Source organism: Drosophila santomea, chromosome 2L (assembly GCF_016746245.2).
Source record: "Drosophila santomea strain STO CAGO 1482 chromosome 2L, Prin_Dsan_1.1, whole genome shotgun sequence".
Lineage (NCBI taxonomy): Eukaryota > Metazoa > Arthropoda > Insecta > Diptera > Drosophilidae > Drosophila > Drosophila santomea.
Window position 1 is genome coordinate 3,811,308 of NC_053016.2, and position 12,168 is coordinate 3,823,475.

Genomic DNA, 12,168 nt, shown 5'->3' on the forward strand with positions numbered 1-12,168 from the left:
CTTGTTAAGTTCCAACATCAATATAATCAAAAGTTATTAAATTTCGATCACTTTCGATTCAATGTGACGTGTCTTATTTTGGATTTGGCATTGAGAACTTAATAGCTTTTTCCAAAAAAATGTTCATTGGGTAAGCTCTTTATGCAAGGCACGCGCAAAAAAAAAGAAAACTCTTGTTGCTGGAGAGTGTTGCCAGCTCTGAGCACTTAATTCTATAGAAATGGTAAAAGCTACAAACTATTTGTGTTCTTATGTATGTAAAAGAGTACTTATATGTAAAAATCTATATTTCTAATAATTTGAGCTTTTCGCTATGAGCATAGCCACATGGATTTCCCTAACAGTATGGAAATGATTAACAATAAAACAATATGCATTTATTATGACTCTAATCGAAAGCATTCAAAGAAAACTGAAATCTGAAAACTTTTAATTTATTTTTTTCAATGATTTCATAAGCTCGGTAAAATTGCTAGAAAAAGGCCGAGTTGGCAGCACTGCTGGCACAGAGCGCGCGTGCTCGCTCTTCGTTTCTTTTTGAGCTCTTGTTTAGTTAGTCAACTCTCCAAAGAACGCGTCGCGTGCTGTTTAATTTCTGTAGTAAGCGCCATTCATCGTTTTTCACTCGCCGCCGCTGGTCCGTTTTTCCGCTGGTTTTCCTGCAATTCCACAATCGAAAAAATGAAATAAATTCAAATCCCTAATAAAATAAACAATTTTGTGATCAAATAAAAGGAAAATCAACATCTACAGAGGGAGACGGCGATACGAGAGAGAGAGCGAGCGAATCAAGTAAGTTTTCGACTAACGGTGACTGTGGCAATGTGTACGTGCAAGCGTGTTTGTGAGGTGAGACTCGTAGTAAAATTTTCCGCGTAAAATTGAAAGCAAATTGAAAAGCTCACGAGAGAGTTTGCAAATAGTGGCAAAACTTAGAAGAAAGTAATACAAAATATTAACTTATAGAACATGTGTGTGTACAAAGCGAAGATCTTTAAACAATACGAAACAAAAGTAAGAAAATAATCTGTAAATTTGTAATTGTAATGTAATGTTTTTTTGTTCATAAATAATAGTAACCATTTCCAACCGTTAAGGCTCATAATTTATTGTGCTTTCTACACTAACATTTTATTAATTAAACCACACAGTTTGTGAATAAAAAGTTACATGAAGTTTATAAGAAACAATAAATTGAGAAAACTGCCTCGAGCAGCCGAAAAACCAGTTCGTGCGTAGTTTCCCATGTCATGTTTTCCCCATGTTTTCCACATTCGGTGGCGAAAAGCAAGCTCCAAACAATTTCCCATATCATCGTTGCAACTTTTTTGCCGTACCTCCTTCACCTCCCCTGCGTTTTCTTCTCTCCCTTTACTCGCCTCTTCTTTTTGCTGCCACACGTTACTACTCATAGACACGAATATATAGGCATATAGTCTTTGGAATAGGAACCTGCCCGCACCAGCTGCTTCTTCTTTCGTCTATAAGCAGCAAGGTGCGCGACAAAACTGTAGGTCGGCGGAATGTTATCTGAAAAATCCGGCTGCTAATTGGCCTTTGATTGCATTTCCTACTGTTTTGTTGTCAGCTGATCATGATCTTAAGTCTATATTAAGTATGTATTTTGTAAAGAGATTACAGAGGTTACGCAAATGCACAGAACATCATATTAATCGCTAAATACACGTTATTTTAAAAATATGCATATGCACGTGTAGTGCATAGCCATGACAATGATTTAATGCTATTTAATCGTGCAGAGGCCTTTCATTTTTGTTCGGCACCTTGTGCTCCGCTGTTGGAGGCACGAGTTGAGCGCGCATGTACAAAAGCAAGCAGCGCTACGTCAGTCCCCCTGCCCCCCGCCATTTTCCATGGGCGCCCACACGGGCATCATAGCCCAGCCACATCCAAAGTGTAGTAAGTGCACTTTGTGAGTGCGGCCAGGGTTGCCAGGCAAGCGCGATTTGCGCAATTGCAATTGTTGGGTGGGAATGGGCGAGGAATTCAATGAATGGGAAAACAAGCTGCACACAAAAGAAAATCACTCAAAAGAAATTTGCAGGGAATGTTAATTTCGCGCAGCTAATTACTACACGCCGATTATCCACAATCAATTATAGTCCGCAACTTTTGCAATTAAACAAGTCTTACATTGTTGTGCAATAAGATAGTAGGTCGAATGCAGTTTAAAGCTTATTCAAGTAACTATGTAGTTATTATTTGTTACAATTCAATTTACTATTTTGCTATCTCTGGCTCCCATTGCATTGAAGAGTTCTGCGGCTGGATATACATTCTGCAACTCTAATCATTTATTATTTTCATTTAAATGTATACATTTATTTTAATTACCAAGTTATATTCCCTGACGTTCCCAAAAAAAAAAATTTATTTAATTTAATTTAATTATGCTGCTCAAGTCCCAAATTGAATTAAATTTAGTTCGCCCCGCGTGCATGTGGTAACCCTGGAATTGCAAGAGAATCGTGGGTTGCACGCAGTGGAGAATAGGCTTTGGGCAAGGGGAGTGCGGGCATCTCTCCAGCGCCAGCGCAGAGATTTTGATTTTCAGAGACTTGGAGACACATTGCCACATTGTGGTCGCAATGGCTTTTCAGTTGGAGCGCAACGTTAGCCGGTGACGGGCGGTGGGCTGTAGCGAATATACCCGATATATACCCGATACACACAGTAACACCGTAGTAACCAGCAAAGTCAGCAGGCGTAGGCGGATCCAAAACAGTTGCACAACTGCATTTTGCCAGGAAATTCGAAAATCGCCAATGTGCAGTACTTAAGCTAATGCCGCCGAATGTTTGAAAACCATTTTCGATGGGTTAAACGGCAGCAAAGAGCCAAGCTTAACCCTTTGGTGGTGCGGTGTGCCTGTTGTGTTTTTTTTTTATTTGCGGATTTCGCGTCGTCTGGTTGCCGTTGCTGTTCCCGTGGCCGTGCCAAAAAAAATCGATAATTCCGTGCTGTATAAGTTACGGCGAAAGGTGCGCGGATATTCCGTTCGGGATTTGAGTTCGGTTCGGATGATTTGAGGACCACAGCCAAGTGTGCGCGAAAGAGAGTGTGTGGCAGCCGAGAGATTGCAAATCACAATAAAACACTCGATGTTGCATATTCAAAACTCGAAACGGAGTTTTCTGCACATAAAATATAATCGTTTGTGATCAGTCAGATATCGGAATATTTGGAAATCATGCTGTAATACTTAAAAAACAGCTTCTCAAAACCAAAACCAAAGCCGAAAAGAGAGAGAGCAGGAACTCTCTCACCGCTACCGTTACTCGTTGACTACGCATTTACAACCGAAGAGAGTGCGAGAGAACGTAAACGTGATTGAAATTTTTGCACAAAAGGGATGCGCCGCTTACGCTTTGCACGAGCGAGCGGAATTGCACGACGAAGCAGCGCGTAAAAATAACAAACAAAAATACATGCGGAGGCGTATAAATAGAAACGGCGTGTAAAGCGCAACGGCACAAAAGTCGGTAGTATGTAGTAATAGTAGCGCGAACAGAAGGCGAACGAGAAGCACAAGCACGAGCAGAAACACAAGGGGGAGTAGAGGAATAACGAAGTCGACGTCGACTGCGGCGCCGACTGCGACTGCGGCGTCGTAGTAAGTTTGCGTTGTGTGTGTGTGCGCTGCGTGGGTGCATCGTTGTCGTTGTGTGCGTGTGGCATGTGAAACGAATAACAGCCAAAGCAGAAAATCATGATAAAGTTTGTCAGACAGAAAAATCGCGAAAATACACTGAGGGAATCGAAAAATTTTATGCGTAAAAAGGTGCGATACCTAAAACATACAGTTTATAAATAAGTTAAGTTAGTTGAAGTAGTTAAGGCAGTAAAAATAGTATGCTTTTGTTGTATAAATTGCGAAAAATGAATTTTATAAGCTTGAACCAAAGACATTATTATAATGTCTTTGCTTGAACATTTAGTAGTTTTTTTTTAAAGAATAGTGATAGATTTATCTTAAATGATTGATAGTTAATAAATAACGTTCATTTATTCTCCCGCAGCGTGAATCGAATGACTCTGGCACCGAATCTGATGGTGAACTCCTCGATGTGGAAAACCAACGTCACTTAGACGTGGATATGGAAACTAGTAAGTGATTAACAGCATCGCAATCCTTAAGATACATTTAAGAACTATACTATATTTTGTAATCTGTCAGGTGTTGCTGGCCAAAAACCAATAGCTTCTGCAATGATGTGTCACCAGCAGACGTCGTCATCCTGCGCCCATCTCATGTACGACCAGCACAGTTCCGAGGAGGAGTTGGAGGTGATCAATGGGCCGTCCTCGCAGGCGGGTCAGCATCCCGGTACGGCGGCCACGGGCTCATCGTGTGCCTCCCGGATCTCGAATCGCGGATGCACCTCCTCGCTGGACACGGAGGCGCCCTACGAGGAGCGGGCCACCACCTCCAACTCGAAGCGTTCCAGCTCCACGCTGATGGTGGAGAATCGCAAGCGATCGCTGGCCCACAGCTCCGACGATGAGGTGGGTTACCCTAGTAGTAACACACCCAGTATCAAAATCCATTTCAATCTAATCCTTTGATTATAATCCGATACAGTTGCGCAACTCGCTGGAGCCGATATTGACGCCCGTGAATTTTCGCACATCGCCGCCATTGGAGGCATTCAAGCCAAATCGTAGCCATATGATGTTCCGCTCCACAACGCCACTGATATTATCGGAGGCCCGATGTGGCATCGAAAATATTAAATTATGTGATAATAGTGTAAACGAGGAGAATGGTGACAACGGCGGTGGCGTCGGCGGCGGCGGCGGCGTGGCCAATAGCAGTAAGTGCGCCAAGATTGGTACAGGGAATGCCAGCGGAACGGGAGTGGCAACCGGCAACGGAAACGGAAACGGTGGCAACGAGAATGAACCGAGTGTGATCAAGGCGTGCAGCAGCTCGCTGAAGATGAGCAACAGCAGCCACCACATTTACCAGCCGCAGCCGAAGTATAGTTTCCACTACAACAGCTCGCGGAGCAGTCCGGCCAGCACCACTGGCCTGGATATGGAGGTGCGTTCGGTTAGTCCGCCGGCGAAACTGTTCCACTGCGCCATATCGCCCAGGCGGCGACCCAGTAACAATGCCAGTGGTACAGCAATATCACCATCGTCAGCAACATCATCATCATCAGCCGCCACAGCAACAACAACGACACACAATGCTGCCAATTCGAATTCCGCCGGAAATGCCGCCAATGTCACCGCCGTCGCCACCCAGAGACTGCAGCGACCGCATCGGCCGTGTTTAGATTTTGATAAGATGCAGCAGGTTAGTCTCTAATGCAGAGTACGCTAACACCAGAGCAGCAGCCGGAAAAGGATCGTCGCATTCGGATGGGGAGCAGGATGGTCAACGGAACGGGGGGCAAATCAAAGACTTTTTATACGAACCAACAACCACAACAGCAGGCCGCTGAAACTGAAACAGCATGCGGAGGATAACCAGAGATATTAGGGGCTGGTAAAACACCCAGATTCTGGGAGCAGTTTCAACGATTCAGTTTCGAGGATAACCAGCAGCGGAAAATATCATCAAATCAAATTATATAAATCTAAAGGTAATTCAAATTTTAACGCAAACCAAAAACACAAAGAGACAAACCTAAAATTTACAATAGATGCAGCTATTTTTTCACAATTTTAAACTGAAAAACTGTAACAAAAACTGTAATGAACACAGGAACACGGATCGAAAGTTGAATAGGATGAACAATAGGATTATAGAAGCTCCGGGGTGTAAAGATCGAAAGTTGATGCTAAAGTGAATAACGCGGGGGGTGTAGAGAGGGAAAATCATATGCCAGCCGTATGATAGAATGGATCACAAGAGTTGATTAAAAATAAGTATAAGGTAAAGCTCTGGGTGTAATGAATTAGATGATAAAAAGCCAGCCAGTGGAAACTGTGAACTGTAAATATTGTATTTGTGTGGTAAAAACCAAAAAACTTTTGAAGAATTGGCATGCCATCGATAAGCAGAGAATGCGAAATGTGGATGTAGAATGTATTTTAATTTTTTTAAAAGCCGACGATAAACACTTGTGGTGATGTGGCAGAAGACTCAAACTCGAAAAAAAGAGACAAATTATATTTCTATAAAACGAAGGAAAGCTGAGAAAAGCGGAAGCGGCTAGGGGAAAGCGGGAAATTTGGGAAATTGGAAAGTATGAACGATGAAATAGCAAACAGCAACAATGTGAAGCAACAATAGCAACTGAATTAATATGATATAAACAACAGACAAACAGAACCTTTTGTATGAGAAACGGGGGAGCCGGAAAACGAAACGAAACTGTCGCAGCGACAGTTGAAAAGCAGTAAAATTATGTGTTTAATGTACAACATAAAATAGCAAGCTATTTTATACACAATATTCAATTTATCCACATTTAAGAGAAACGATTAACGAAACCAAAAAGCTGCCATCAACACTCATGCATACGATTAATGCTCTTTAGTTTCACCAATATTGATTGTTGATTGCTTGGTGGACAGCTATTAAGCGCAACAACTAAACAACAATTGGCAAATGTTTGCAGGCTCATATGTGTATTAGTAAAGCATAATTACTACCCTACTTTGTCGCGTATATGAAGAATTTAAACAAACAAAAAAAAGTTCACAGCAAGTAAACCCCATATTCAATTCAAGGAAAAACCAAATGAAACGCAAAAATTAACAAACTGAAAACTGAAAACTGAAAACTGAAAAGTAAAAACTAAAACCCAGTAATGTGTGCAACCATAGCAAAGCGAAAGTAAAAACGAAACATACTTTTTTAAGTACCATATATATGTAAAAGCAAACAATGAGCGAAATATTCAACGTAATGCTAATTTTAAATCATATTTACTAACGAACGGCAGGCTAAATTTCAGTTAACTCAATGACGAGTAGTCAATGAAATCGCAATGTTTCGTATGCTAATTTTCTCAATAACCAAACCATCTCATGCCCACTAAAAACGTTTCACACAACACCCCACACAATCACAATCAACACTTAAGACACTCGACACATTGAACCTACCAAAACAGCATAATCCACACCACCAAGACACCAAGAATCTAATGTTAATAATAATGCGGGGACTCGAAGCTGGAGGAGTTAGGATCAGGCTGGGAGATGCGAAGTGCAGATATGATATACTGATACTAGGAGTGCAGTTTTCGTAATTTTTAATTAATTAATTAAAGAAACAAGCAGGCGAGGATGAACAGATAACAGATGATCAGAAGAACAGAATTATATTATATATGTGTAACAAAATGGGAGAATCGGAGGATATCATGGACTGAGCGTACATTAAAGCGTGGAAAAGATAGGAAGCTGGTGAAGCAACCAATACTAGGATTTTAGTTTATAAGCTCTAAAGCGATGGTAAGGAACAAAAATTACAGTGAGAGAATAGAACGGGCTAACAAATACGGAAAGCACACACAAAAAATCTATGGAATGTATGGCTGCGGGGCGTTTATGTTGAATATTTTTGAGAAACAAAACAAAAAGAATTCAAAAAAAGAAAAAAAAGCGAAAAAAACCAATTATGTTGTAAACAAAAAATACAAAGATTTCATTGCGTTTTGGGCCCCGCTGACAGGCGCCCAAACACTTGTGTTGTACATAGTTACATTATTAATAACAATATATATACTTACTCATTAACAATTAAGTCGACGAACGGTACAAGTGCAAAAAATGAGAGACAAATGTGTGAAAAAACAAAAACATTTGAGAAAAAAAAAACGAATTCAATGAAGATGACAAGATGAAAACATGGAAAATAATAAAGAAATGCTCTGCAATAGAAAAGTTTTTAATTTGCATATTCATTTCGCAGATATCACAAAGGAATTGGGTGGGACAGCAGTGCGCTGAGAACTACAAAAGATACTCCGTTTCAATATCTCAAGAAAATTTACAGATTTATTCGAAACTTGACTTTAAACGGGAATTTTCTTAAACTTGATTTTCTTCTTTCTATAAATACTTACTACGATTATATACAGAACCTGTACAAAAGTGCGTACGATAGACTTAGACTTATACTACTTCGAAGAAACCTTGGCACAGCATGGCTATAAGCCCAGGAGTTTCTGCCCAGTTTGGTCGCGCATGGCGTCAGACTTATTGTTTTGGATGTTGGTGGCCACCTCGTCATCCTCTTCGATTGGCATTAGTTTGTTGCTTGCGACTGCCTTCTTCTTTTTAGCTTTTTCCGCAGGCGGTTGCGTTGTTCTGCTGGGATCGTGGATGCGTGAATGCCGCTTGAGATCGCCTGAGACACGGAATTTCTTTTCGCAGATGGAACACTCATACGGCCGCTCCCCCGTGTGCACTTTAATGTGGCTGAGCAAGTAGGAGCTGGCGCGGAAGGTCTTGTCACAATGCTGGCAAGCGTAGTTCTTCTCCCTGGTGTGAATTCTGCGGTGGACAACCAGCGAGTAGCGCCGGGAAAAACTCTTTCCACAAAACTCGCACATGTGCGCCTTGACGTCGCTGTGCCGCGAGATGAAGTGGTACTTTAGGTCACCCCACTGCCGAAACTGAAAGTCGCACTTGTCGCACTTGAAGGGTTTCACGCCGGAATCTGTGAAGGATCAAGGATTAGGTGGTAATCTTTGAAATATTCTGGCCAACGACTTACGTGTCCTTTCGTGAGCCTTCAGCGCACTCTGCGTGTAGAAGGATCTCTCGCAGCTGCCGCATTTGTGAGATCGCTGCTGATTGTGCGTGTACTGATGGTACTTAAGGGCATTGTACGAGTTGAAATCGCGGTTGCACTTGTCGCAGAAATGTTTCCTCCTCGTCTTGTTCTCTGTCTCCTCGGTTAAGCTCGTATCCAAGGCATCCATTTGGAAGCTTTCATTCGGCTCTTCAGCGTCGGGATCTCCTTCCTCAAACGACGAAGCTGGTCGGCTATCGGTCATATCGTCCTCTTCCAGCTTGAAGGCCTCATCTAATACTAGAGGGGATCGGCGCAGCTGCTCAATGGAGGAGTTGGCTGGGGGAACTGAGGGAATCGGTGGTGTTTGGCAGGCAGGTGGTGCAACTAACAGGGTTTGCTCATTGGGCTCACAGGCTTTGGACAGAGTTTTCTCCAGTTTTGCCTCCTCTTGTGGGTCCTCCTTCTCGGGACTAAGAAAATCGAGTGCCATGTGGTCGCTGACATGGGGATTCTCTTTCAGCAGTGGAGTAGCTGGTTCTGAAGACGCTGGCGGCGGCTCCCCTGGCAGCAGAAGAGCCGGAAATGTGATATCCCTGAAGTTGTTATTAAACCAGGGGGCTGTCATTCCGCTGGAGGTCAGTTCAAGATCCACCAGTTCATCGCAGGTGTCCTCTATGGACACCTTGTCCACCACATTGCGTATACCCTCGAGCATGTCTTCCGTGTCGCTGAACTCCACGTCGTCCACCACGGGTACAGAATTCGGAGTGCTGTTGGTGTTTACCACCACGGGATTCAGTTTGTCCGTGGCTTGTCCATGCAGCACCATATTCACTCCGACGTTGGCCACATCGTCCACATGGTGACCGATGTTGTGAAAGTTCTCAAAGTTCAGCTGCACATCCTGAAAAACCTGATCCAGTTTCGCCTGCTCCTGTTGCAGCTGTGCCAGGAATATAAGAAATGAGATTTTATCTTTAAGCTTTAGGCTTATAATTCCAACTAACCTTATCCTGGGCAGACAAGCCACACATGTCGAGGGGTTCCTTTTGCTGGTGCTGTTGCTGGTGCTGGGAATCCTGAACCACCAGGCGCTGCTCCAGAACGGTGGGCTCGTAGTGCTGCTTCAGATGGGCGAAGAAGTCCAATTGGGTATGCACAGCGTAGCCGCATATTTCACAGCTATAGAGCGCAGAGGGGGCTACATCCTGGACGTGCTTGTGCTGGTGCTCCAGATCGGTATCTATGTTGCCCTTGAGCTTGCGCGAAATGCGTTTCTTGTGGGGCAGCACCTTGCGGGCGTTCGTGCAGGAGGCGTTGTTGTGCGCATAGAGGAGATCCTCGTCCTCGTGCAGACCCGTGGATACGTCGATGGGCACCGTGGGCTCAATGGCCAGGGCCGGAAAAGTGGGCTGTGCATCCGCCTGGTGGGGCACAACATCGTTTTCCGGCGATGATTTGTTTACAAACTGAAAGATGGTGTTGTGGAAATTGATCTCCGGCGTCAGCGATACCTTTTCCACATAGCCCACTCCGCTCTCGGAGTTCCCGGAGCTGGGATTCGTGCTCAGATTCGTGGGTCCTTCGGATTTGTAGGTATGATCTATCAGATCCATGATGAAGTGGTTCGCCAGCAGCGTCTGCAAATTGGTTGGGAACTTGTTAGTGCTCGCGCTTTCACTCGACACTTGGTCGCATGCCACTTACATGGTCGATGAACTGCTGGGTGTCCACTTCCTTGCGCTCCATTTTCCTGGAGTTTTTCTTAAATTCATTAAAAGCGAAAAAAACAGATGTTTACGTTTTGTAGCGATATTTGGTCGATAACACAGCACTTATCGTTCACAGTGCTGTGAAGGGTCGCAAGCTATGGCTGTTCAAGCGATAACAGTGCGCAAAAGCAAGCAGTTCGTGCACTGCTTAGGTGCTGTGGTTAAAAGCCGCGAACATTCAAACTCCATTCTTATCATTTTTAAAATTTCAAGTTAATATTAAACGGTTCTTATTTAATTTTTTTTTTTTAACGCCATTTGATTAGAACCATTATTTTATCTATCAAACTATCAAACCATTTGGGTACACTCCAAATTTTCAAAATAAACTATGTTCTTCTGAAAAAACACTCAAACATTTGTCCACATTGTAAGAAGTTTATTTACTACATTTAGTTACCTCTAATTTTTGATAACCGATTAGTACCGCCGTTCTAGTTGCCACAAGTGCTTCAATTCGAAAACGATCGAAGTGTTTGTTATGATTTATGGTGAATCCCCCTCAAATTGCAGTTCGTGAAACATCAAAGTGCATTTGTTCTCGACGCTGAAAGTTTCCCACCCTCGTGACTTGTCAATCGCATCGCTAAGGTGTTCCAGACGGATTCCTCAAGGGATTCCATTGTTATTGTTATGATTCATGGGAATTCGTGTGCGTAATTATCCGATTTGATCTAAACACCATCGATTGGTATTTATTTTTACACCCATTCTTGGTGAGTCACTGGATGTGGAGATCAAAAAGCTGCACAGCCCAACTAATCCACCAATTTGTGGATTGTCTAATAATTGTTTATTAAACATTAATAGACCATGGGCGAAGTGCTAAGCAGCCGTCGCTCGTCACATAAAATCGCCGAAAGAGTGTTCATAAAATTTTATGTAGTTTCTGTGGTTAGTCGCCACTTGAAGTCGAGCCTAAAAATACCAGAGGGTAACATATGGGATGCTCGCTCCCCTTGTTCCCCTTTTCACTCCAATTTTACTGGCCTAAGCCCTCTGATCCGTTTACCATAAATATGTTGATATATCACTGAGCAGGATTAGCTTCCTGTTTGCGGCCATATGGAGATTGAAACAGTTCCGCCGACTTGAGGGGCAACTGGGGGGAAACGGCTCGGATTATGTGGCACTTCAGAATGTGGAATATATATGAAGTGTTAATTTGTAATGGGAATGTTTATGGCACTGTTTGTTGTGGAACTTTATGTTCCAACCAATTGGTTGGTTTTGTGCAGCAATGGGGCAATTCCCAGAGGGTGACATTAATTTAGGGGTTTTCAATATGGCGACAGCTTATCATTCAACTAAAAATCTGTGGGGGACTTATAGAACATAGATTAAGGTAAAGTTTTACAAATTTTAAAAGATATTGGAACAATTTCTTTTGATTTTCTTGTTTATTTTCTTAAGGTCCTGGTCCCAAAACCTTCAATGTGGTTTTGTATTTTTTATCCGCTCCTTACTCTTTCAATTGTACTTTTATTGTGTGCCATAAAAATATTGTTTTTTCATTAGTTGGGAATGCAAATTGTTTGCTTTTTGGCTCACAAATAAGTAACGCCCACCAGCTGCCCACCAGAGCCCTGGATCTAATCCATCCATCCAATAGCCCATACCATATAGATAGATGTAGATACAATGCTACCTGACTCTGGCTCTTTGGCTTATTTG

At 42.7% G+C, this 12,168-nt stretch overlaps 2 protein-coding genes across 3 annotated transcripts; one reads left to right on the forward strand and one right to left on the reverse strand.

The window, feature by feature from the left end:
• Positions 1–591: 591 nt before the first annotated feature.
• On the forward strand, positions 592–7,866 carry LOC120445135 (probable serine/threonine-protein kinase DDB_G0272282). Of its 2 annotated transcripts, none has more exons than XM_039625298.2 (4): positions 592–792; positions 4,041–4,128; positions 4,199–4,527; positions 4,604–7,866. In XM_039625298.2, exons 2-4 carry the CDS (start codon positions 4,119–4,121, stop codon positions 5,333–5,335), a joined length of 1,071 nt encoding a protein of 356 aa, XP_039481232.1. In that variant the 5' UTR covers positions 592–792; positions 4,041–4,118; the 3' UTR covers positions 5,336–7,866. The 2 variants fall into 2 exon arrangements, with proteins under 2 accessions (XP_039481232.1, XP_039481224.1); XM_039625290.2 differs by lacking the exon at positions 592–792 and adding an exon at positions 2,599–3,802.
• An 86-nt stretch (positions 7,867–7,952) lies between these two features.
• On the reverse strand, positions 7,953–10,584 carry LOC120445126 (zinc finger imprinted 2). Its single transcript, XM_039625278.1, has 4 exons — positions 10,430–10,584; positions 9,730–10,362; positions 8,702–9,665; positions 7,953–8,644 (listed from the first exon to the last, which is right to left on the reverse strand). Exons 1-4 carry the CDS (start codon positions 10,469–10,471, stop codon positions 8,133–8,135), a joined length of 2,151 nt encoding a protein of 716 aa, XP_039481212.1. The 5' UTR covers positions 10,472–10,584; the 3' UTR covers positions 7,953–8,132.
• Positions 10,585–12,168: the final 1,584 nt, after the last annotated feature.

Excerpts from the sequence above, each read along its gene's own strand:
- LOC120445135 (XM_039625290.2), top strand. The coding sequence starts at position 3,731 with ATGATAAAGTTTGTCAGACAGAAAAATCGCGAAAATACACTGAGGGAA. Across the intron at positions 3,803-4,040 it reads AAAATTTTATGCGTAAAAAG|CGTGAATCGAATGACTCTGG; the intron begins GTGCGATACCTA and ends ATTCTCCCGCAG. Across the intron at positions 4,528-4,603 it reads CCCACAGCTCCGACGATGAG|TTGCGCAACTCGCTGGAGCC; the intron begins GTGGGTTACCCT and ends AATCCGATACAG.
- LOC120445126 (XM_039625278.1), bottom strand. The coding sequence starts at position 10,471 with ATGGAGCGCAAGGAAGTGGACACCCAGCAGTTCATCGACCAT. Across the intron at positions 10,363-10,429 it reads CCCAGCAGTTCATCGACCAT|ACGCTGCTGGCGAACCACTT; the intron begins GTAAGTGGCATG and ends ACCAATTTGCAG. Across the intron at positions 8,645-8,701 it reads GAAGGCTCACGAAAGGACAC|ATTCCGGCGTGAAACCCTTC; the intron begins GTAAGTCGTTGG and ends GATCCTTCACAG.